A 26,901-nucleotide genomic window follows, 5' to 3' on the forward strand; every position below is an offset into this window, starting at 1 on the left:
TTAAATGGAAGAAGTTTGGAACCACCAAGACTCTTCCTAGAGCTGTCCGTCCGGCCAAATTGAGCAATCGGGGAGAAGGGCCTTGGTCAGGGAGGTGACCAAGATCCCGCTGGTCCCTCTGACAGAGCTCCCGAGTTCCTCTGTGGAGATGGGAGAACCTTCCAGAAGGACAACCATCTCTGCAGCACTCCACCAATCAGGGCTTTATGGTAGAGTGGCCAGACGGAAGCCACTCCTCAGTAAAAGGCACATGACAGCCCACTTTGAATTTGTCAAAAGGCACCGAAAGGACTCTCAGACCATGAGAAACAAGATTCTCTGGTCTGACGAAACCAAGATTGAATTATTTGGCCTTAATTCCAAGCGTCACGTCTGGAGGAAACCAGGCATCATCCCTACTGTGAAGCATGGTTGTGGCAGCATCGTGCTGTGGGGATGTTTACTAGGACTAGGAGACTGGTCAGGATCTACGGAAAGATGAATGGAGCAATGTACAGAGAGATCCTTGATGAAAACCTGCTCAAGGAGCTCAGACTGGGACGACCCTAAGCACACAAGACAAACTAGGAGTGGCTTCGGGACAAGTCTCTGAATGTCCTTGAGTTGCCCAGCCAAAGCTCGGACTTGCATCCGATTGAACATCTCTGGAGAGACCTGAAAACATCTGTGCAGCAACCCTCCCCATCCAACCTGACAGAGTTTGAGAGGATCTGCAGAGAAGAATGGAAGCGAATCCCCAAATACAGGTGTGCCAAGCTTATAGGGTCATTCACAAAAGTAAAATAAAAATAAAACATGTTTTTGCTTTGTCATTATAGGGGTATTGTGTGTAGATTTATGAGGGGGAAAACAACTTAATCAATTTCAGAATAAGGCTGTAACGTAACAAAATGTGTAAAAATGTAAGGGGTCTGAATAATTTCCGAATGCACTGTATGTGGTTAAGTGAAAATCTGAGGCCCGAACCCAACCCCAACCCCAACCCCAACCCGATAATATATAAAATTGTGCTATAGACTACGGTCAAAGATAGAAAATGTGCTATAGACTACGGTCAAAGATAGAAAATGTGCTATAGACTACTGTCAAAGATAGAAAATGTGCTATAGACTACTGTCAAAGATAGAAAATGTGCTATAGACTACGGTCAAAGATAGAAAATGTGCTATAGACTACTGTCAAAGATAGAAAATGTGCTATAGACTACGGCCAAAGTTAGAAAATGTGCTATAGACTACTGTCAAATACGGCAGAACAATTTTTTGAGAGGGGGTGCAGGATTTGTTTTTAGATATGATTTAGATATGTTTCTGCTTATAATTTCCAAGATTTTGATAGGCTATTTGTTAGTCAACTTGTTTATAATTAGATAGTTGTAGCTTCTCTTCTGTCATATGTTGCCCTAGAAGATTAAATGAACCCTTCCTCAACAGAATAATGTAATAGGTTGATAGAATGAATGCTTCTATCTAGTTGACATCTGTAAAGTTTTCGCTGTCATCTTTCACGAAGCAAAGACTTTTATGGACTGGGAGAAAATACAATCATGCAATATATTATTTTTTTTTTAACTGGAAAGATTTTATGTGCAAAATGTCCAAGTGACATCAGATTGACTGGTTCTAAGGTAAATGAAAGCTGTGGAAACAACCCAATGTAATTGTGATAAGATTTCAGTTCGGATTCGATCCATATTTGATGCGGTTGAAGTACTATCAGTTTTTCTGATGCACCTCTAAAGATGGTATCTAACTGAGCCTTGCATTCTCTCAATATGCAGAAAGAGACAAATCATATTTCTCCACTCCTGTTCCCAAGACCATCATTTGGTGTATTGTTTAACTGCAAGAAATGCTTAATTCTACAGGAGTTATTATTAAGGCTATGTGAGAACTTATAAACCTTCAGTCAGTCTCCATATTTCAGTTTGCACTTAACACATCTAAACAGTAGGCTACAGTTAGTTCCCTTGACGTGCCATAGGCCTATTTAAAGTCCCGTCTTGTGACTGTGGAATGTGCATATAGCGCCTCACAATCATCACACATAACATAGCCTGCTATCATCCTCTTTTACCACTTCACCTAATCTTATCCAAAAATGTATTTTCTGCCCCCCCCCTCTCTTTATTTTCAACTCACCTTTAACCACTTTTGTTTTATTGAATTAAACTTCGACAATGTCATTTATTCCCTCTGTGGATTGAAGTGAACTTTTTCTGCCCCTTCCCAAAAGCATGACTTGGCAATTGGCTGTGCAGGCTTTTTATTGTGCATACAGTTAAGCCCTAAAGCTTAGGCTTATGCACTAATACTTAAACCTCAAGGTAGCCTATAGATATAAATTGCACAATAATTATCCATTTAAGGATTTTTAAGGTATTGTTTTCTCTTATTCAACCAGCCACACAATATTTAATGACCCTAAATCCGTCCACCCCGCGGATGTAACCGAGGGGACAGCCGTTATGATTCGACCCGCACATCACTAGTGCCTGGATCCATGTTGGATCTAATATCCCTAGCGAATCTATGTTGATCATCTGTTGTTGTCTGCCTGATTAATAGCAGGATCTTGATAGATTTAACAGAGAAAGCATCAAGGTAATGAGTTCATGTTTTCATATGTGTTTGTGCCTCGTAGTCTACTGGGGCAATTAAGTAGGATAGACTATTGCGCAGCACCCAACACTCGTCCTATTAATTACTCTGGATATAATGACAACAAATTACATAGCCTAGTTGTCTTATTCACAGCATGATCTGGTAATGATATAACATGACAAATACATTTTGTTTTCCATGTTACACATGCAATTTTAGACAATACTACAAGGGGCTTGAAATAGATTACTTGATCTTGAATTTGGAGCTCAGAAATTCAAGTACTGGAATAGGCCTACCTTGAAAATCTAATATTTCCTAAATGGTGCTTGAAAAGTTATTGTAATTATTGCAACCAATTTATAAGTTCTCCTGCTCCCTTATAATTATCCGTGATTTCATTTTTGATCTGTTTTTGTGAGAGATGTGTCCACTTTAGTTTGTTTCCTTTCACTTCATTTGAAGGATGGCGTTTTGCTACTCTGTTGCAGTGAATCCACATGCGGTTATTACGAGGAAGACATCTGTTGGCTTCAACTTGGCTTTCCATACAAATCCTTCCATTAAAAAAAGGAACATGGTTTTTGCTCACTTTCTCATTATAAAAACAGTGATGGTGAGATTCAAATAGTGAGATTAATGCTGTCGCTATTCATAGCTTTATTATGTGTGCCTGTGTCAGCCACATAGGGTACAGAAAAATCTGCATCCATCCAATCTATTTAGTCAGACAAGGTTCACATTATTCTCTCATATTGTAGAATGTAATAATAATTTGAAAATCAACGCATTGGCAAAGCCCCAAAAATGCACCATTCTTAAAGTGATAATGGTCTACTTTTTTGACACTTGTTGCTTTTTGAGGTGGAAGGGTTTTATATTAGGCTCTATATCTACAATTATGTAAATGACACAATTGTATAACATTGAGGTCATTGAAAAGTACAATTAAGTGCTTGAAAAAGTCCTTGAAAGTCCTTGAATTTGACTTGTCAATGTCCGTATGAACCCTGCTTAAAGGATGTTGTTGTATAGGTGGAATTATGGGGCAGTTTGCAATGTTCACTTTCATTCCTCTAAGTACATGTGGAACTGCATGAAAATCATTTTATATTTGAATCAAACCATTTTGAAATGTTGATGCCAATGTCACACATTGGCCCCATTATTTATAGAAAGACCCAAATCTGCAACAACCTGCAGATACATAATCTCGTTTATTTTCCTCTGGGGTAAATACCACTTACTGGGATGATAGTGTCCCCCTGCAGTATCTACAAGTATCTACTGTATCTCTATTTCTAGTACTTCTCTGGTAACATGAGACAGGCATATGCTAATTCTAAAGGGAGGAAATCAAAACAGCATGACAATGTAGCTCATAATGTAGCTCAATCTCATAACCTATGGGCAGCCACACAAACAGCTATTCATGCTTTGTGCTAATAATAATGACTACACACCAGGGGATTCTAGGGTGTCTTGTTTGGTTTTGACAAATATTCTGCAATGAAAGACATTTTTAATTCCAAACAAGTTACATTATTTATGCTGAAAGTCTTAGGGAAGCATTTTGAAATGCTTCTCTCCGAGGCTGACTAATTGGATGTGTGTGGCGTAGATATTTAGAGGTCAGCTGTCGGCCCACATGTTATATGTACAGTGTAAGTCGGAAGTTTACATACACTTAGGTTGGAGTCATTAAACTCATTTTTCAACCACTCCACAAATTTCTTGTTAACAAACTATCGTTTTGGCAAGTCGGTTAGGACATCTACTTTGTGCATGACACAAGTGATTTTTCCAACAATTGTTTACAGACAGATTATTTCACTTGGATGACAGATTATTTCACTTGGATGTATTTCAAGGGCTACCTTCAAACTCAGTGCATCCTTGACATCATAGGAAAATCAAAAGAAATCAGCCAAGACCTAAGAAAAAAATTGTAGACCATCCTTGGGAGCAATTTCCAAATGCCTGAAGGTACCACCTTCATCTTTACAAACAATAGTACCAAGTATAAACACCATGGAACCACACAGCCTTCATACCGCTCAGGAAGGAGACGCGTTCTGTCTCCTAGAGATGAGCGTACTTTGGTGTGAAAAGTGCAAATCAATCCCAGAACAACAGCAAAGGACCTTGTGAAGATGCTGGAGGAAACTGGTAAAAAAATATATGTTTTCATAGTAAAACGAGTTCTATATCGACATAACCTGAAAGGCCGCTCAGCAAGGAAGAAGCCACTGCTCCAAAATCGCCATCAAAATGCCAGACTACTGTTTACAACTGCACATGGGGACAAAGATTGTACTTTTTGGAGAAATGTCCTCTGGTCTGATGAAACAAAAATAGAACTGTTTGGCCATAATGACCATCATTATCTTTGGAGGAAAAAGGGGGAGGCTTGCAAGCCGAAGAACATCATCCCAACCGTAAAACACAGGGGTGGCAGCATCATATTGTGGGGGTGATTTGCTGCAAGAGGGACTGGTGCATTTCACAACATAGATGGCATCATGAAGAAAGAAAATCATGTGGATATATTGAAGCAACATCTCAAAACATCAGTCAGGAAGTTAAAGCTTGTTTGCAAATGGATCTTCAAATAGACAATGACCCCAAGTATAATTCCAAAGTTGTGACAAAATGGCTTAAGGACAACAAAGTCAAGGTATTGGAGTGACCATCACAAAGCCCTGACCATAATCCTGTAGAAAATGTGTGGGCAGAACTGAAAAAGCGTGTGCGAGCAAGGCCTACAAACCTGACTCAGCTACACCAGCTCTGTCAGGAGGAATGGGACAAATTTCACCCAATTTATTAAGATTTGCCCCATGTTAATACTAATTGAGTGTATGTAAACTTCTGACCCACTGGGAATGTGATGATGAAATTCAGGCTGAAATAAATCATTCTCTCTACTTTTATTCTAACATTTCACATTCTTAAAATAAAGTGGCATTCCTAATTGACCTTAAACAGGGAATTTTTACTCGGATGAAATGTCAGGAATTTTTAAACTGAGTTTAAATATATTTGGCTAAGGTGTATGTAAACTTCCGACTTCAAACGTATGTACGAAGTCTTACTACAGTTGTAGGATCTTAATTTAAGCCAGTTTGCTACAGCAGGAATATAATCCTGAGGCAACAGGAAATGTGAATTATTATGTGGATTATAATTCATGGACATTTTTGGAGGGGTTGATACATTTTTTTTGTAAGGGAAAATCAACACTGACATTTCAAAGTGGAAAAATGAAACTTCAGAACCCTTTTTATACCTCAAATACACTTCAGGTTCTCCTGCAACAGGTTAATCAAATTTAGATCCTGCATCTGCATTTTCTTTATGTCATACTTTCCAATAAACTCCTCTCTCCTTTCAATGATTGCTTATAATGGTAGGACAAGCATTTTCTATAATGAGCGAACAATAAAAAGTGTGTTCAAATCAAGAGCTCAATTAATTCGTTGTTTAAGTTCATTGTTTTAGATTATGCATTGCACTTTCTTCTTTCCCCAAGGTAAGCCACCTTTTTCAGATTTTTAATACATTCCAACTAAAGTGAAACTCTTGTGTATTGTGTAAGGAAGTGATTCCAGTGTTTCATAACTAGTCCTACAAGTAGTCACAGTGCCAGCTGGGAATCCTGAATGAAAGGGGTCTCTGGCAAGTGGTACTTGGGTAGCTACAACTGAAACTGGATCATATAAGATTCTTTTGGACTAAGAAAAAAGAGTGTTTCACTCTATTGGTATGTGTTTCTATGAGCACAGTATAGTACAGTAGGCAACATCAAATGTACTTCTCTGCATTTCTCAGAAACGTATGGCTTTTTCTGATAAATAAAATCCCTGGCTGTCAGATGAGAACTTCCAATAGGATTTCCACAGTTCTCAGATATACTTTGACACTTATGTTTGACTGAATGTTTGTCATATCAGTGCTACTGTATGCACCAGTTTCATTTTAATTACACTCTTTTATGGTGCCATAATTGTAGCTATTAACCTAGCTGTCAATTGTTCATTTTTGAAAATAACTTGTGGAAGTTGATTATTTTGTCATCAAAATAATTGTGCAATTGTATTTATTAAGCGGTGTATTTAATCAGTTTTAATAGTTATTTTAATTAGCTAGATTAATTTGTTACATTTAGAAAATGTTAGAGGGTTGTCTTTTTATTTTGCTCATTCCTGTAATGTTGCAGATCAGATCACCAGTTATCCATGTCATACACTCATATTTGTTTGTGCCGTTGTCTACCGACAGTGCCTTGCAATAGTATTCACCCCCTTGGCATTTTTCCTATTTTGTTGCATTACAACTTGTAATTTAAATAGATTTTTATTTATTTTCACCAAAATAGTCCAAATTGGCAGTGAAATGAAAAAAATTTTTTTAAAAAATTTTTTGTTGCATATTATTCACCCCTTTGCTTGAAATCAAATTTCAAATAAATTTTTATTTGGATTTCAGATGTTAATGGAAATGCTTGTGCTTCTAGTTCCGACAATGCAGTAATAACGAGCAAAATATTCCAAAAAAACTACTGTCATACACAGTGTAAGGGGATAAAGAAATGTACATAAGGATAATGAAAATAACTTGTTTTAGGCAAAAAATTTGATATCGAGTACAGTAAACATATGAGATAAGTATGTAAAAAGTGGCATAGTTAAAGTGGCTAGTGATACATGTATTACATAAGGATGCAGTCGATGATATAGAGTACAGTATCAACGTATGCATATGAGATGAACAATGTAGGGTAAGTAACATTATATAAGGTAGCATTGTTTAAAGTGGCTAGTGATATATTTACATCATTTCCCATCGATTCCCATGATTAAAGTGGCTGGAGTAGAGTCAGTGTCATTGACAGTGTGTTGGCAGTAGCCACTCAATGTTAGTTGGCTGTTTAACAGTCTGATGGCCTTGAGATAGAAGCTGTTTTTCAGTCTCTCGGTCCCAGCTTTGATGCACCTGTACTGACCTCGCCTTCTGGATGGCAGCGGGGTGAACAGGCAGTGGCTCGGGTGGTTGATGTCCTTGATGATCTTTATGGCCTTCCTGTAGCATCGGGTGGTGTAGGTGTCCTGGAGGGCAGGTAGTTTGCCCCCGGTGATGCGTTGTGCAGACCTCACTACCCTCTGGAGAGCCTTACGGTTGAGGGCGGTGCAGTTGCCATACCAGGCGGTGATACAGCCCGCCAGGATGCTCTCGATTGTGCATCTGTAGAAATGACAAGCCAGTCAGCCTCCTGAGGTTGAAGAGGCGCTGCTGCGCCTTCCTCACGATGCTGTCTGTGTGAGTGGACCAATTCAGTTTGTCTGTGATGTGTATGCCGAGGAACTTAAAACTTGCTACCCTCTCCACTACTGTTCCATCGATGGGGGGGTGTTCCCTCTGCTGTTTCCTGAAGTCCACAATCATCTCCTTAGTTTTGTTGACGTTGAGTGTGAGGTTATTTTCCTGACACCACACTCCGAGGGCCCTCACCTCCTCCCTGTAGGCCGTCTCGTCATTGTTGGTAATCAAGCCTACCACTGTTGTGTCGTCCGCAAACTTGATGATTGAGTTGGAGGCGTGCATGGCCACGCAGTCGTGGGTGAACAGGGAACAGGAGAGGGCTCAGAACGCACCCTTGTGGGGCCCCAGTGTTGAGGATCAGCGGGGAGGAGATGTTGTTGCCTACCCTCACCACCTGGGGGCGGCACGTCAGGAAGTCCAGTACCCAGTTGCACAGGGCGGGGTCGAGACCCAGGGTCTCGAGCTTGATAAAGCTTGGAGGGTACTATGGTGTTGAATGCCGAGCAATGAACAGCATTCTCACATAGGTATTCCTCTTGTCCAGATGGGTTAGGGCAGTGTGCCATCGTCTGTGGACCTATTTGGGCGGTAAGCAAATTGGAGTGGGTCAAGTGTGAAGCCCCTAAATAAGATCTGGTGCAACCAATTACCTTCAGAAGTCACATAATTAGTTCAAATAAGTCCACCTGTGTGCAATATAAGTGTCACATGATCTGTCACATGATCTCAGGATATATACACCTGTTCTGAAAGGCCCCAGAGTCTGCAACACTACTAAGCAAGGGGCACCACCAAGCAAGCGGCACCATGAAGACCAAGGAGCTCTCCAAACAGGCCAGGGACAAAGTTGTGGCGAAGTACAGATCAGGGTTCGGTTAAAATAAATATCCAAAACGTTGAACATCCCACGGAGCACCATTAAATCCATTATAAAAAAAAATTGAAAGAATATGGCACCACAACAAACCTGCCAAGAGAGGGCCGCCCACCAAAACTCACGGACCAGGCAAGGAGGGCATTAATCAGAGAGGCAACAAAGAGAGTGAAGATAACCCCGAAGGAGCTGCAAAGCTCCACAGCAGAGATTGGATTATCTGTCAATAGGATTTCTAAGCCGTACACTCCACAGAGCTGGACTTTACAGAAGAGTGGTCAGAAAAAAACCATGTGTTGGTGTTTGCCAAAAGGCATGTAGGAGACTCCCCAAACATATGGAAGAAGGTACTCTGGTTAGATGAGACAAACATTTAGCTTTTTGGTCATCAAGGAAAACGCTATGTCTGGCGCAAACCCAACACCTCTCATCACCCAGAGAACACGATCACCACAGTGAAGCATGGTGGTGGCAGCTTCATGCTGTGGGTATGTTTATTATCAGCAAGGACTGGGAAACTGGTCAAAATTGAAGGAATGATGGATGGCTCTAATTACAGGGAAATTCTTGAGGGAAACCTGTTTCAGTCTTCAAGAGATTTGACTGGGACGGAGGTTCACCTTCCAGCAGGACAATGACCCTAAACATATCGCTAAAGCAACATTCGGGTGGTTTAAGGGGAAACATTTAAATGTCTTGGAATGGCCTAGTCAAAGCCCAGACCTCAATTCAATTGAGAATCTGTGGTATGACTTAAAGATTTCTGTACACCAGCGGAACCCATCCAACTTGAAGGAGTTGGAGCAATTTTGCCTTGAAGAACATTCAAAAAACATAGTGGCTAGATCTGCCAAGCTTATAGAGACATACCCCGTGAGACTTGCAGCTGTAATTGCGGCAAAAGTTGTCTCTATAAAGTATTGACTCGGGGGGGGGGGTCAAGTTTTCCGTTTTTTTCTTTTTTTTCTTGTTTCATGTTTCATGTTGTGTAATTCAAATGATACCAACCCCCCAAAAATCTATTTTAATTCCGGGTTGTAAGGCAACAAAATAGGAAACATACCATGGGGGTGAATACTTTTGCAAGCCACTGTATGAGACCTATTCATTTTTGCCTTCAACTATCTTCAACTTCAGCTGCACTCAAGACCATTCATATCCGTAAAGTCAAGTTTTAAAAGCTCGTCCTGAAAACTTGTAATTTTGTCATTTCTAAAAGGATTCTGCTGTACTCATATTGAACCACTTAAAAAAAACTTGACATTCATGTTGAGACAGGCCCCAGCTTTAAAAAACAGAGCATTTTGCTCATCGGATTGTCATAAAAGGAAAAGCTTTCAGGTAAAATACAGAAAAATGTCACCCAGTTCTTCCTCACGAGATGAATCACCTGAAAGGCTTTCTGTTTGAGCACAGACCTAGACCAACCACTTACAGAAAGACACATATTGACTTGATTACTGTACTTTGAACAAACAATGACCAATCTGAGAAAGGAGGTAGAATTTCGAACCATCCAGCATCCATTCTAATTCAATTCCCTTTCCTTGTAAATACTATTTAATTCAATTCAAAATACAGGTCAGTCTTTGAATTCAGAGATACAGTAATTAAATTCCTCTCAATTCCAATGTTAGGTACATTCCCAAAAAGTAATACTCAATTCAATATTTCCCCCCAACATTTCACAAATTCCAATTTGATTGCAATTCATTCAGGCTTTCAGGCTTATCATGTCACTGATCAGGCAGCTTACTGTAACATTAGAAATACGAGTTACATGATTTAAAACCAATCCTGCAGTCCATGTTTGATACTAAGTGCATTAATTTTATTAATTGGGAAGTGTATGAATATTGAATTCCAAAGATGAAAGATTTTACAATTTAAATTCAAACCGTCCAAACAGTAAATTCCAATTCCATAACTTGAAGATTGAATTTAATTTGAATACAAACAGTGTAAATTCTCCACCTCGTGAATGAATTCTAGAATTGAATTGGAACTTCAAATTCATTTGGAATTGACCCCAACCCTGCTGTCCATTTTAGTTTTTAGATTTTTGAGTGCCAATTGCCATTGTTGTTAGATGTACAGTTGAAGTCGGAAGTTAACATCCACCTTAGCCAAATACATTTAAACTCAGGTTTTCAGATTTAATGACATTTAATCCTAGTAAAAATCCCCAGACAGGTCAGTTAGGATGACCACTTTATTTTAAGAATATTTAATGTCAGACTAATAGTAGAGAAAATGATTTATTTCAGCTTGTATTTCTTTCATCACATTCCCAGTGGGTCAGGGGTTTACATACACTCAATTAGTGTTTGGCATTGCCTTTAAATTGTTTAACTGGGGTCAAACGCTTCAGATAGCCTTCAACAAGCTTTCCACAATAAGTTGTGTGATTTTTGGCCCATTCCTCCTGACAGAGCTGGTGTAACTGAGTCAGGTTTGCAGGCCTCCTTGCTCACACGCTTTTTCAGTTATGCCCAGACATTTTCTAAAGGATTGAGGTTAGGGCTTTGTGATGGCCACTCCAATACCTTGACTTTGTTGTCCTTAAGCCATTTTGCCACAATTTTGGAATTATGCTTGGGGTCATTGTCCATTTGGAGACCCATTTGCAACCAAGCTATATCAATATATCCACATAATTTTCATACCTCATGATGCTATCGATTTTGTGAAGTGCACCAGTCGCTCCTGCAGCAAAGCACCCCCAAAACATGATGCTGCCACCCCCGTGCTTCACGGTTGGGATGGTGTTCTTTGGCTTGCAAGCCTCCCCCTTTTTCCTCCAAAGATAACGATGGTCATTATGGCCAAACAGTTCTATTTTTGTTTCATCAGACCAGAGGACATTTCTCCAAAAAGTATGATCTTTGTCCCCATGTGCAGTTGCAAACCGTAGTCTGGCTTTTTTATGGCGGTTTTGGAGCAGTGGCTTCTTCTTTGCTGACCGGCCTTTCAGGTTATGTCAATATAGGACTCATTTTACTGTGGACATAGATACTTTTGTACCTGTTTCCTTCATTATCTTCACAAGGTCCTTTGCTGTTGTTCTGGGGTTGATATGCACTTTTTGCACCAAAGTACGCTCATCTCTAGGAGACAGAATGCATCTCCTTCCTGAGCTGTATGATGGCTGCGTGGTCCCATGGGGTTTATACTTGCGTACTATTATTTGTACAGGTGAACGTGGTACCTTCAGGCGTTTAGAAATTGCTCCCAAGGATGAACCAGACTTGTGGAGGTCTACAATTGTTTTTTCTTAGGTCTTGGCTGATTTCTTTTGATTTTCTCATAATGTCAAGCAAAGAGGCACTGAGTTTGAAGGTAGGCCTTGAAATACATCCACAGGTACACCTCCGGTTGACTCAAATGATGTCAATTAGCCTATCAGAAGCTTCTAAAGCCATTACATAATTTTCTGGATTTTTCCAAGCTGTTTAAATGCACAGTCAACTTAGTGTATGTAAACTTCTGACCCACTGGAATTGTGATGTGGTGAATTATAAGTGAAATAATCTGTTTGTAAACAATTTCGGGTAAAAATGACTTGTGTCATGCACAAAGTAGATGTCCTAACGGACTTGCCAATCTATAGTCTGTTAACAAGAAATTTGTGGAGTGGTTGAAAAACTAGTTTAATGACTCCAACCTAAGTGTATGTAAACTTCCGATATCAACTGTATGTTTTTTGCACATGATCTGTGGTGAAATAGTGTGTTATAGTGTTTTCAGATAGGCCTTTAGAGTCAATATTCTTTCCCATATGTGTTCTGCCTGTGTAGAATACAGATCCTTTAAGGAGTTTATTATGTCATTGCCAACCCTACAGTAGCTCTATATTGATATTCTTTCTCATTAATGATACGTTTGCCCCACTGACTTAGCAGTAGAGACCTTCTCTTCAAGGAGGCTATGGGTTTCAAAACTTTTGTGATTGCTCAAGTACATCCTCCACCTTGGAGCCAAATGAGGTTGTCTATACCGTGTAACATATAGCCTGTCATGTTGTACGGTCTGGAGAACAGGGCTGATGTGATAAAAGGAGTGCACCACACCACTAATCAAGCAGCTGGGAGAATCCCTCACATCAAAGCATCTCCAGTGTTTGAATGTGTGCCAGAGCCCAATGTAATAAACATAAGAAGGTAATGCTGGCTGTCATAATTACCGGCTTTCTGATTTTTTTTGTATTGGCGACCTTCAGCAATCAGGCCACTTTGGAAATCTTACCTGGTGTGTTTGCATTGTTGCATTTAATTGATTGACATTTGTTTTCTGAGTTAAAACCGAAAAATCAGCAACATAAAAATGGCCTGTTTTTTGTGGGGTTTTTTTTTTAAAAATAGAAAAATTACCTATTTTTTGTATATAAACAACAATCTTGATATTTACATTTTCACATGTGCGTGGTTTTAAATGTGGAATGCCTGTCATTGGCCAAATGCACCGCCTTCCTGTCCCTTCAAAATAGAAGTTTATCCTTCTAACTTCATTCTATTAATCTACTATCAATTTGGTCATCTATTAATAGCTATTAATTAATATATTAATGTCAACATAACATGATATTTCTCCATTTCTATTAAGATTCAAGATTATAAGAGAGGGATTGATGGGTGGTGACATGGTGAGAGCTCCACCTTACCCTCTGATAGGCTTGGTGGAATTTTGTTCATATTGCTTACACGTATCCAATCCTCTCAGATCTCCACAAGTGTCTAGGGTGTTGGTTGTGTCGGACAGGGCCTGGGTATCACAGCTCCTCACTCAGAGTCCCAAAAAATGACTAGCTGTCAAATCTTTGCTTCCTCTGTTCTTATTTCTTATGGAAGTCGCTTTGGATAAAAGTGTCTGCTAAATGGCTTATATTATTATTTTATTTAATTCATTCCTCACCTTCCTCCCAAAACACATTGGGGTAGAGGATTGAAGGTTCCTCACCTCGTGCCTCCTCCTCCAATGTACTTTGAAAGGGAGGTGAGGAAAAAAGGACAGAGGAAGCAAGGATTTGACAGCTAGTGGGTGGGTGGGTAAAATGCTATATAACCATAAAGAAAGCATGGTGATACAAAAGTCTGACTGCCTTTCTTTTTAAAGTTGTGTGTGTGTGTGTGTGTGTGTGTGTGTGTGTGTGTGTGTGTGTGTGTGTGTGTGTGTGTGTGTGTGTGTGTGTGTGTGTGTGTGTGTGTGTGTGTGTGTGTGTGTGTGTGTGTGTGTGTGTCTGCCATTTGAAAGCTTTAAATACCAAAAGGGTTCAAATAGACTCCAGGGTTAATTGCTGCTCATTACTGCCATCTAGTGGAATTAAAGATGCTGCCACATACAATTCAATTGAATTAAATAGGCCTTTTTCTGAAACGTTGATAAGTACCCCCAGGACCGTTGTTTATATCCGTAAAAGCACATCTCTAATTGTCAATACTGATTAGTTTTAGGCCTGCATAATATACAGTGTCATATATAGTTCCATGATATTCCCTATAATAAAATGTTATACACATTTTGGAATAAAAAAATCATGAGCCTTATGCACACCCAGAAAAATGATTTTGTGTGGAGGTGCTGACTAACGGTGAATAAAGTATGAAAATAAAGAGTTTGGACACAACAATTCAATATAAAAGAGAAATAATCTCCACAATATATTTTTTTAATGGGCCTTTTCCTGTAATGATGACTCAATCAGGGACCGGTCCTCAGTGCTGAAATAGAGTCAGCATCTGCTGATGACATGAACAAGGGGAACCTGATCAGTAATCCTAGATCAGCAATGCTACTCTGAAACACTTGGTGAATACAGACCTAGATCTTCCCTACATTTGAGGTGTGTGAGCAGGTATGTAGCAGGCAGGAGAAGGGTGCAGGGAGAGGAGTGCACTGCAGATGTGTGTGTGTGTGTGTGTGTGTGTGTGTGTATGTGTGTGTGCTGGCCTGGTCAGTCATGTGTACGTCATCTCTCTGTAGCCTCAGGCCTTTTGCTCTTAATCTGAATCTCTCAGCCTGCTTTTGCCTCTTCATTGTCACTCTGTTGAATGATGTAATTCTCTGACTCCTCCATTGACCTCCTATTCTGAGCCCTCAACAGACAGAATAGCAAACCCAGCAGAGCCACAGTACCCCGATTTTCTGAAATTACATTGTTAATATGAACATCGTAGACTATGATTAACAAGGGAGCTAGGGTATATCAGTTATCTAACCATTTACAGTCACAGCAGTTCATTAATAGGTTGATAAACATTGTCATTGTTGTGATCTTATCTTAAATATAAAATGGAGAAATATCACAATCTTGTAATTAAGAGACTAATTAATAGCTTTTAATAGATTGCCTGATAGATAGTAGATACATAGAATGAGGTGAACAACTATTTTAAAGGCACAGGAAGTGTTGCCTGTGCATTTGGCCAATGACAAGCATTCCACCAGTGGAGGCTGCTGAGGGGAGGACGGCTCATAATAATAGCTGGAATGGAGGGAATGGAATGATATCAAACAAATCAAAACGTGGTTTCCATTCACTCCATTCCAGCCATTATTATGAGCCGTCCTCCACTCAGTAGCCTCCAACGCTTTCCCCACCCACTTGTGAAAATCTAAATATAACATTTGTTTTTGTTGTTGCTTTGTTTATATCCAAAAAATGAGAACATAAAACAAGCAATTTCTCATTATTATTATTATTCCTTTTTAACTGTCCGTTTTCACGTTGCCGATTGCTCCGGTTTAGCTCAGAAAACAATTGGTCAAAAAGTACATGGGCCGTTAACACATAATTCAAGTTTGTGGTATCTTGTTTATAATGTAAACCAAAACCTTCAATATGATTGAGCCACAGCTTCATGGTGTAAATCCCAGTGGGTGGTTCCAGCCTGGCAGGCTGGCTGGCATGCAACAGGGACGTCTCACTCCCAACTTCCCCAATGCTTGAGGGAGGAAGTCAAGACATGCTGATGAGATTTCATTTATTAATAGGCAGCTGTGGGCAACAAATGATTCTTGTTAACCCTTCATGCTTCACTTGATATATCCATCATACCAACTGTACTGTGTGATATCACTTTCACTTTCTCCTTTCAGACCCGACAATAATACTTGACCTGATTTTTTCCCTTCTCTTTTTCTCCTCAGGAAGAAGAGTTGAGGAAAAGTGGAGAGGCCAAGTATGCCCATTTGAGTAACGATCTCCACGTTTTAATTGAAGCCTTCGCTCCTCCCGGAGAGGCCTATTCCCGCATGAGCCATGCCTTGGAGGAGATTAAGAAATTCCTAGTTCCAGTAAGTTCGTTTAAACCATTTCATTTACTCTAATTGTACATTGAGATGGGTCGGTGCACCTCTGCTCTCGTGGATTCCTCTACCGGGTCTTATTTGCACTTTCAGATGTAATTGAAAGTTGCTACAAGGTTAAGCAAGTGATTAAAACAGCTCCAGACAGACTGATTGAATGTTGGAAGGTCGACACTGACACATTTTGCTACAACCCCAACTGAAATCTCTCAAGAATGACAATGTAGTACATTTTTCACATAACTTGCAATATTTTCTGGATGGTTGCTATATTACATTTTCTATATTACAATTTCCTCTGTACCCCCCCCTCCATCTACCTAACGAGTGAGTTAATGTATTCCACAATTAACAAGTGTGGTATAGAGCAACTTGCAAGGCTCTGCCGACTTTGAGCCTACAGCAGTTAGCAGTAATTAATGTGCATACTGTATAGGCATGCTGAGACTGAGCTGTAAATATGAATAAGGCTTTGCAGCGTCTGCCAGTCCCTCAGGTAGAGAGGCTGGATGAGTCTCCTCACGGCATTCCGTGTGCCTCCCCCTTCCTGCCGTAGGTTTTACATCACAGAGTATATGCTTAGCTGGATATGTTTCAGCTTCGGGAGCTGCACTGATCAGGTCAAAGTACCCCCCCAGCCCAGTCGAGACTATATTTCAAATCTCCATTATGTTCATAATGGCCACCCGACTAGAACTGCAAGTAGAAGGACACTTGTGTCTACCCCTGAACAATGTTCCCTCTAAGCTGCAATGCAGAATTAATATCAGCCTGGGCAGAGAAGCACGAGATTGAACTTCATTCAACTTTCTAGAGTGTTCACCGTTAGTTAATACTATCAATGGTACCCTTTACAGTGGGATTTGTGATCAAATCAATGCAACATTAGCCACTTTCAGTGCAACATAGCGAAACAAAACGAACTATGCAATGATTAGAATGCAAAATCATGCACAGATTTTGCTATAGGCAAAACGCATCAGAGTAGGATTCTATTGCGTTGGCAGGCACGACTCAGGCCCATACGCCATAATCAATCAGAGTTGCAGTAGGCCTATATGTAGCCTGGATCTGTGCCATTCACTTTGAACTGATATCCAATTGCGATCCAATTACAATCTTGTCTCATTGCTGCAACTCCCCAACGGGCTCAGGCGAGGTGAAGGTCGAGCTCTGAAACATGACCCGCCAAAACGAGCAGTTTAACACCCGTCCGCTTAATCCGGAAGCTGCATGTAGGAAACACTGTTCAACTGACAACCGCAGTCAGCCTGCAGGTGCCCGGCCTGCCACAAGGAGTCGCTAGAGCACAATGAGCCAAGTAAAGCCCCTCAGGTCAAACCCTCCCCTAACCCGGACAACGCTGGGCCAATTGTGCAGCGCCCTATGGGACTCACGGTCACGGCCGGTTGTGACACAGCCTGGAATCGAACCCTGTAGTGAAGCCTCAAGTACTGCCATACAATGCCTTAGACCGCAAACGTGCATTTCTAGACATCTTTGAAAAGTGACTCAGGTGAAAACCTTTTTTTTGAGACAGGCTTGATAAGCTAAGTATAGGCAGAGGGTAGCATAATTTGTCTGATTCTCTGTAATAATGGTATGGGAATAATTATACATTTTATCTTGTAAAGTTGTTTCTTGCATCAAACAACACAACAACATTTTCAGTCACCTCATGGATAAACAGGTTAATGTCAAGCCCTGCATGTCTTTTTCAGAAGTCTTACATTGAACACCCCACATTGGCTGCTACTGTAGGCTGAATGATAGTACAGCTATTCCCATGTTAAAATGTTATGGGATTCATTTTCTCCATTGTTTTTGATGGTAGGCCACTCTGGTAGGCCTACATTATGATCAAATAGCCACAGGGCCTAAAACTGTCATTTCAATTGGATACAGCCTGAGTGTTAACAGTAAACGTGTGCCCTGGAAGTTGCACAGAGTTTTCACGATGTTCAAGTTTGCTCTCAGCAGACCTGACATTTGCTCAGTGCCGAAAAGAAAATAGAGGGAACATTGCCCCTGAAATATTACAGCTCTGGCTAGGTTAGAATGAAAATATATTTGGGGGATGTATTTTTTCCCAGTCTTTTATCTCCTACATAAAGACTTGCAGTCATACAAGGTTCCAGAGCCTGATGATTAACTCACCTAAATGCAACCTGGTTGGAGGAGGAGGATTTTTTTGTTCAAATGATGTATGGAGGAGGACCAAAGTAGCCAATCCAACGATTGGCATTTTCCTTGGCATGCCCACCCATCCTGTTATTCTCTGTATTCATCTGTCAGGTTAGAATCAATGGACTTCTTCCAAAACAAAATGTCATGGTAGTCAGACAATGTGTCGTCTGGTCCAGAGGGTTTTCCCCAATAGGGGCATGCGACATCTGTGAAAAGACCATTCACTGTGTGTGAGGAGTTGGGACTTGGACCACATACTTCCCCCTAGTACCAGGAGAGAGATGCTTCACATACTGCCCCCTAGTACCAGGAGAGTAGTGATTCACATACTGCCCCCTAGTACCAGGAGAGTAGTGATTCATGCAGCACAATGTATAGCATTAAAATACACTGAACAAAAATATAAACACAACAATTTCAATTTTACTGAGTTACAGTTCATATAAGAAAATCAGTCAATTCAAAACCCACCCACTGGTAGCCTGGCCCAGCCAATCAGAATGATCCCCCTCCACAAACGGGCTTTATTACAGATGGAAATACTCCTCGGTTCAATCAGCTCTCCGGGTGGCTGTTCAGCATAGCAGGTGTATCTGCACTGTCTCAGTCATTAACAGTATGGACCACAGAAGAGTTGTTAGGGAGGCGACTGCCACAACCCACCAACCCCCAATGTAAGAATGCTGAAATACTGTATTTCACTGCGATGTCTGATTCCCCTTCGATTATACTGGAATATTACCCCCACTATTATCTAAAAGTGAAACAATGAATGAAAAATCTTCTGAATGTTTTTAAATGATATTGTTTATCAGGTATTTTGGTTGTCATATTATAGTGGGGAATTGAGCTTCTTTTTTTCTGCCAGTGTTTCATTATCTTCTCTGGAAATATTCTTACAACCGGAGCTTAATCACAGTGTTTTCTCCAAGTTGTCGCCTCCTGGTTCAGTGGAACGCATTTTGCCACCAGTTTTCATTCGGGGGCTAATTAGCCTGACCATCCAACAGCCTCTATAGTGATCCCATCAGGCTAGCCATTACATCTATTCATCGCCAAATATATTTCTTTCCTGAACCAATTTAACCCCATCAAGCGTTGGCTATGGGCAAACTGGTGCAAATGCAATACAATTATTTAACTGGAAGCAATTCAAGACATTGCTTGCTGTGTTGCAGAGCAAAACAGACTTTGAATTTACTTCATTCACTCGCTAGAATACCGCCATTTCGATTACGTCTGTTTGTACACAAGTCACTGTCAATCAGGTAATGCAAACATTTTACATGCAATGTATCACTGTTTAAAAGGAAAGACAAGAATGAGTAGATCTCATTGACATCGCAAACTTGGTCTGTGGGACGATGTTAGCGTTTCCTTTTCAGTGTCCATAAGTGAACGTGTCCATAAGTGAACGTGTCCGTAAGTGAACGTGTCCGTAAGTGAACGTGTCCGTAAGTGAACGTGTCCGTAAGTGAACGTGTCCGTAAGTGAACGTGTCCGTAAGTGAATGTGTCCATAAGTGAATGTGTCCATAAGTGAACGTGTCCGTAAGTGAATGTGTCCATAAGTGAACGTGTCCATAAGTGATCTGAATCTCTCTGCTGTGTGCTCTGTTGTACAGGGCTCCTTTCCATACCACCACCACCACAGGGCTCCTTTCCATACCACCACCACCACAGGGCTCCTTTCCATACCACCACCACCACAGGGCTCCTTTCCATACCACCACCACCACAGGGCTCCTTTCCATACCACCACCACCACAGGGCTCCTTTCCATACCACCACCACCACAGGGCTCCTTTCCATACCACCACCACCACAGGGCTCCTTTCCATACCACCACCACCACAGGGCTCCTTTCCATACCACCACCACCACAGGGCTCCTTTCCATACCACCACCACCACAGGGCTCCTTTCCATACCACCACCACCACAGGGCTCCTTTCCATACCACCACCACACCACCACCACAGGGCTCCTTTCCATACCACCACCACCACAGGGCTCCTTTCCATACCACCACCACCACAGGGCTCCTTTCCATACCACCACCACAGGGCTCCTTTCCATACCACCACAACCACAGGGCTCCTTTCCATACCACCACCACAGGGCTCCTTTCCATACCACCACCACAGGGCTCCTTTCCATACCACCACCACCACAGGGCTCCTTTCCATACCACCACCACAGGGCTCCTTTCCATACCACCACCACCACAGGGCTCCTTTCCATACCACCACCACCACAGGGCTCCTTTCCATACCACCACCACCACAGGGCTCCTTTCCATACCACCACCACAGGGCTCCTTTCCATACCACCACCACCACAGGGCTCCTTTCCATACCACCACCACAGGGCTCCTTTCCATACCACCACCACCACAGGGCTCCTTTCCATACCACCACCACAGGGCTCCTTTCCATACCACCACCACCACAGGGCTCCTTTCCATACCACCACCACAGGGCTCCTTTCCATACCACCACCACAGGGCTCCTTTCCATACCACCACCACCACAGGGCTCCTTTCCATACCACCACCACAACAGGGCTCCTTTCCATACCACCACCACCACAGGGCTCCTTTCCATACCACCACCACAACAGGGCTCCTTTCCATACCACCACCACCACAGGGCTCCTTTCCATACCACCACCACCACAGGGCTCCTTTCCATACCACCACCGCAGGGCTCCTTTCCATACCACCACCACCACAGGGCTTCTTTCCATACCACCACCACAGGGCTCCTTTCCATACCACCACCACAGGGCTCCTTTCCACCACCACCAGGGCTCCTTTCCATACCACCACCACCACAGGGCTCCTTTCCATACCACCACCACAACAGGGCTCCTTTCCATACCACCACCACCACAGGGCTCCTTTCCATACCACCACCACCACAGGGCTCCTTTCCATACCACCACCACAGGGCTCCTTTCCATACCACCACCACAGGGCTCCTTTCCATACCACTACCACCACAGGGCTCCTTTCCATACCACCACCACCACAGGGCTTTTTTTTCCATACCATCAGAATGAATAAATACATCATACTTCACTCAAGATCTGCTTTTAAATTAGCCTACATCCAGGGTAGATGGGTCTTTAGGGAAAAGGAGACAGAGCCCCTACAGAAAACCTGTCTTGTCCCAGTTGCTTTAAGTGGTAATCATTCAAGTCTGTCTATGACATCTGTTATGCTACATTTATGCCTCAACTGATACAAACCTGTAATATATGTATGTAATTATATACAGTGCCTTTGAAAAGTGTTCAGACCCATATTTTACACTCATCAATCCACACACAATACCCCATAATGACAATGCAAAAACAGGTTTTTAGAAATGTTTGCTCATTTATTTAGACTATTTTCTACATTGTAGAATAATCTGAAATATCAAATTTACATAAGTATTCAGACCCTTTACTCAGTACTTTGTTGAAGCACCTTTGGAGCAATTATAGCCTTGAGTCTTCTTGGGTGTAACGCTTCAAGCTTGGCACACCTGTATTTGGAGAGTTTCTCCCATTCTTCTCTGCAGATCCTCTCAAGCTCTGTCAGGTTGGATGGGGAGCGTTGCTGCACAAATATTTTCAGGTCTCTCCAGAGATGTTAGATCGAGTTCAAGTCCGGGCTCTGGCTGGGCCACTCAAGGCAATTCAGAGACTGTCCCAAAGCCACACCTGCATTGTCTTGGCTGTGTGTTTAGGGTCATTGTTCTGTTGCAAGGTGAACCTTCACTCCAGTCTGAGGTCCTGAGCGCTCTGGAGCAGGTTTTCATCAAGAATCTCTCTGTACTTTGCTCCATTCATCTTTCCCTCAATCCTGACTAGTCTCCCAGTCCCTGCCGCTGAAAAACATCCCCACAGCATGATGCTGCTACCACCATGCTTCACCGTAGGGATAGTGCCAGGCTTTTGGCAAACTCCAAGCGGGCTTTCATGTGCCTTTTGATGAGAAGTGGCTTCCGTCTGGCCACTCTGCCATGAAGTACTGATTGGTGGAGTGCTGCAGAGATGGTTGTCCTTCTGGAATGTTCTCCCATGTCCACAGAGGAACTCCAGAGCTCTGTCAGTGACCATTGTGTTCTTGGTCACCTCCCTGACCAAGGTCATTCTCCCCCGATTGCTCAGTTTTTGCCGGCGGACAGCTCTATGAAGAGTCTTGGTGGTTCCAAACTTCTTCCATGTTTTGGTAACCTTCCCCAGATCTGTGCCTCGACACAATCCTGTCTCAGAGCTCTATGGACAATTCCGTCGACCTCAAGGCATGGTCGAATCTACATGTAGATTCATATTAATACCTCAATCAGCCCGACTAACCTGTGTCTGTACTCTACTTTTATAGCCTCGCTACTGTATACAGCCTCACTGCTGTTATTTTTCACTGTCTTTTTACTGTTGTTTTTATTTCTTTACTTACCTATTGTTCACCTAATACCTTTTTTGCACTGTTGGTTAGAGCCTGTAAGTAAGCATTTCCCTGTAAGGTCTACCTACACCTGTTGTACTAGGCGCACGTGACAAATGAACTTTGATTGGATGGTTTTTGCTCGGACATGCACTGTCAACTGTGGGACCTTACATAGACAGCTGTGTGCCTTTCCAAATCATGTCATATCAATTGAATTTACCACAGGTGGACTCCAAGTTGTAAAAACATCTCAAGGTTGATCAATGGAAACAGGATGCATCTGAGCTCAATTTTGAGTCTCATAGCAAAGGGTCTGAATACTTAATTAAGTAAATAATGTATTTCTGTTTTTTATTTGTAAGACATTTGCAAAAAAAATTAAGTCTGTTTTCACTTTGTCATTATGTGGTATTGTGTGTAGTTTGCTAAGTCTTTTAAAAAAAATCAATTTTAGAATATGCCTGTAATGTAACAAAATGTGGAAAAAGTCAAGGGGTCTGAATACTTTCTCGTAGGCACTGTTATACAGTTTTAGATACACCTACTCATTCAAAAGTTTTTCTTTATTTTTACTATTTTCTACATTGTAGAATAATAGTGAAGACATCAAAACTATGAAATAACACATATGGAATCATGTAGTAACCAAATAAGTATTAAACAAATCCAAATATATTTTATATTTGAGATTCTTCAAAGTAGCCACCCTTTGCCTTGATGACAGCTTTACACACTCTTGGCATTCACTCAACCAGCTTCACCTGGAATGCTTTTCCAACAGTCTTGAAGGAGTTCCCACGTATGCTGAGCACTTGTTGGCTGCTTTTCCTTCACTCTGCAGTCCAACTCATCCCAAACCACCTCAATTGGGTTGAGGTCGGGGGATTGTGGAGGCCAGGTCATCTGATGCATTACTCCATCACTCTCCTTCTTGGTAAAATAGCCCTTACACAGCCTGGAGGTGTGTTGGGTTATTGTCCTGTTGAAAAACAAATGATAGTCCCATTAAGCGCAAACTAGATGTGATGGCGTATCGCTGCAGAACGCTGTGGTAGCCATGCTGGTTAAGTATGTTTTATATATAAATAATATATATATACAGTATATATTATGAATCAACTGGAGTGCTTGTGAGCAATGCCTTTTTGTACCCTTTCTTGAAGTTACAGTAGATATGAAAATAATGCACCTTAATTATCTCATGCCATATGATGAGCATAACAGCTATACGTTTGTGGTATAAAATACATTTGTTTATGCATGATATTGTAAGTTAAATAGATCAAATGTGTGTCATCCACATCAATCAGCAGATTAAGCCAAGTAGAGGTTAAATTCTGTGCTCAATGCCACCTCTCAAATTTGTTTTAGCCAAGCTTTCTTTGCAAACAAGATGAGGAAAAGTGGTTGGAGGAAATGAGGCCCATCAAAGCACGTTGACAAGATAATAAAATATCTTTGATCCAGTCTGTTATCTGGCCTGTGATTCAGATCCTTGTCATGTTCAATGATTGGCTGGGAAAAACATACACACATACGAACATACGAATCAAGACACAGCAATGCGATATTTACACGAGGACAATGTTATTGCCGCTTTCAATATGGCCTCCCAACCCTGTCTTAGTGCAACTGTAAGTTGTTTTCCCTGGTTCCTTACGTGACTCTCTGAAAATACTGGGGAGGTGAAAACCCCGCAGAGTTGTGAAAACCCAGATGCTGAGTGCCTAATAAAGTTGTTTTTACCCATCCAGCCCTTTTATATGATAATAACAACAATAATTATTATTATATATAAATATAGATCAGTGGCCCACTTGAGGGAGGAAGAACAGAAGCCGGACATGATGTAGCTAACCAAGGCCATGGACCTTGAATGACTAGTGGGGTAGATACATTAACTTATAAGGCATTAGCTATATGTTTATGCCTCATTGAAAGTGTTACTAAATTTCCACTCCATTTTTTTGTATGGATGTGTTATGGAGGACAGTCTGGCGTTATCTTTTGAGACTGACTATATATGCTTGCTTCTCTCCTCGTCTATGTTCTAACAACTGTCAGCATACTGAGACTTGTTCCTCTACACTACTCTGACTCGAACATCCTCTAAATTAATATTCAGTGTTAAACTAAATCATGAATTTCCTGTGCATATCAGGATAATTCTTTATTTTTTGGAGAGCTTTGCCGCAGTTGCGAGCATCTGTTGCGGTCCTAAGACAAATGTCCTGGTTTATTTAATGTGAGGCCTGTTGTATTCTGTTCCCACAGGACTACAATGATGAGATCAGACAGGAGCAGCTGAGGGAGCTCTCCTACTTGAACGGAGGATCAGAAGACACCAGCAGAGGGAGGACTGTACGTGGGCGGGGCTTACGACTGGCTTCCACCACAAACACACGGTACGTATTTACATTTCTACCATTTGCCAAGATGAGCCATGTTGATTATGATCCACTGGTTTGTTGGTCTCCATCCCAACTCATTAATGGTCATTGATTGGGCTTGTGTGTGTGTGTGTGCGTGTGCGTGTGCATGTGTGTGGTTTTGTTTCGTATCCGTGTGAACTTTAACTGCGATCATATCTTGGCTTCATTGCGTTTAATACTCATACCCCGTTTGATGAATGATTCGTCATTTGTTTCAAGCACATATAGTTAATTATTCATGATGTAACGTTTTCATAATTAATGTAATATTTTTTTGAAATCTCAGACATGACATACCTCATAATTCATATTTTATACATCTACCCCGACCATGTCTTCAGTGTGACAGTCGCTCAAGGATTTTGAGTGTACGGTGATGACTTGCACTATTCTACCTCAGCTGGTAATGAAGCTTAAACACAGCCCCTCTTCTCATATGATTCTGATTCTGCCCATTTAGAATCACCACCATGTCCCTCCCCTGATTCACTCCTTATGCCTCCTCGATAAGCCATTACTCTAAATCTCCATGAGAAATATGCATCGGTAATGTGGCTGTGATTCTCCTTGGAGTCTTTGTATTTTCTGATCATAAAGGATTGCTAGCTTTAGTGAAGGATCTGCAGTGCCAGAAGACTGTATCTTCTGCCTCCTCCGTCTTGCTAGTGTTAAAATGTCTGGATATTCTCCAGATGTAGACAGCTTTATGACCTTAAGTCCACCCTGAACTCCCTGTGGTGCTCCTCTGGCCCTTCTAGGCAGTAAAGAAGAAAGCACCTCAGCATCTGTCTCCCAACACCCTAATTTCAGCTCAGACACACCAGGGCACATTTGCGAGTTGTGTGCACAGTCAAATAGCTGTTTGTGAACCCTAAACATTATAGCCTCCCTTGGTGGGATAAGCACAGGGAGTCAGAGGGTCATTTCCCTGCCAAGACGCAGGTTGACTTTCTGGAGGCAGAACTGAGCAATTTCCACCAGATGGGCCAACTGCAAAGTCCAAATTGGCTAAATCGTTTTTAAAAATTATCAAAACAAAAATGTGCTTTTTGGTCTTAATTTAAGGTTGGGGTTAGGCATTAGGGTTACCGGTGTGGCTAATGCTAGGGTTAAGGTTAGGGTTAGGTTTAAAATCTGATTGTATAACTTTGTGGTTGTGCCAGCTATTGACTGCACTGCAGAGCTGCCTCCAGTACATGAGTCATCCCAATAAATGCCAACCTGCTACCAGGGCTGCCTCCAGTACATGAGTCATCCCAATAAATGCCAACCTGCTACCAGGGCTGCCTCCAGTACATGAGTCATCAAAATAAATGCCAACCTGCTACCAGGGCTGCCTCCAGTACATGAGTCATCAAAATAAATGCCAACCTGCTACCAGGGCTGCCTCCAGTACATGAGTCATCCCAATAAATGCCAACCTGCTACCAGGGCTGCTTCGGTATGTGAGACAGATGGACATGAGGATCCTCTACAAATGCAGGTAGAACCGGTTTCCCAGGTCCTTGGAATAACAGTGCAGTGTCCGAATGAATGGCTTGTCAGGGAGAAAAGTGATATGATGACTGTCTGCTTCAAACATCATTATGACTGTATCTGTCCAAGCAGAAAATGTTATGCTTCTCCTCCACTTGACAACACTTAAGCTTGTGACCACCACCAGCTGAGGCAGTCTGTATAATACCTGCCCACATTAGAAACAAGTGTTGAAACCAGCTACCATTCCACTTTTGCACAGA

The 26,901-nt window shown here is 41.6% G+C and overlaps 1 protein-coding gene across 1 annotated transcript in view; it reads left to right on the plus strand.

The window, feature by feature from the left end:
• Window positions 1-26,901, plus strand: part of LOC112236314 (KH domain-containing, RNA-binding, signal transduction-associated protein 2) — a 129,503-nt gene that overhangs the window by 74,805 nt on the left and 27,797 nt on the right. The window contains exons 4-5 of the mRNA XM_042306262.1: window positions 15,946-16,092; window positions 25,005-25,135. Coding sequence (XP_042162196.1) covers window positions 15,946-16,092; window positions 25,005-25,135 — 278 coding nt within the window. The remainder of the gene's footprint in view (window positions 1-15,945; window positions 16,093-25,004; window positions 25,136-26,901) is intronic.

This window comes from Oncorhynchus tshawytscha, linkage group LG25, assembly GCF_018296145.1.
Source record: "Oncorhynchus tshawytscha isolate Ot180627B linkage group LG25, Otsh_v2.0, whole genome shotgun sequence".
Classification (NCBI taxonomy): domain Eukaryota; kingdom Metazoa; phylum Chordata; class Actinopteri; order Salmoniformes; family Salmonidae; genus Oncorhynchus; species Oncorhynchus tshawytscha.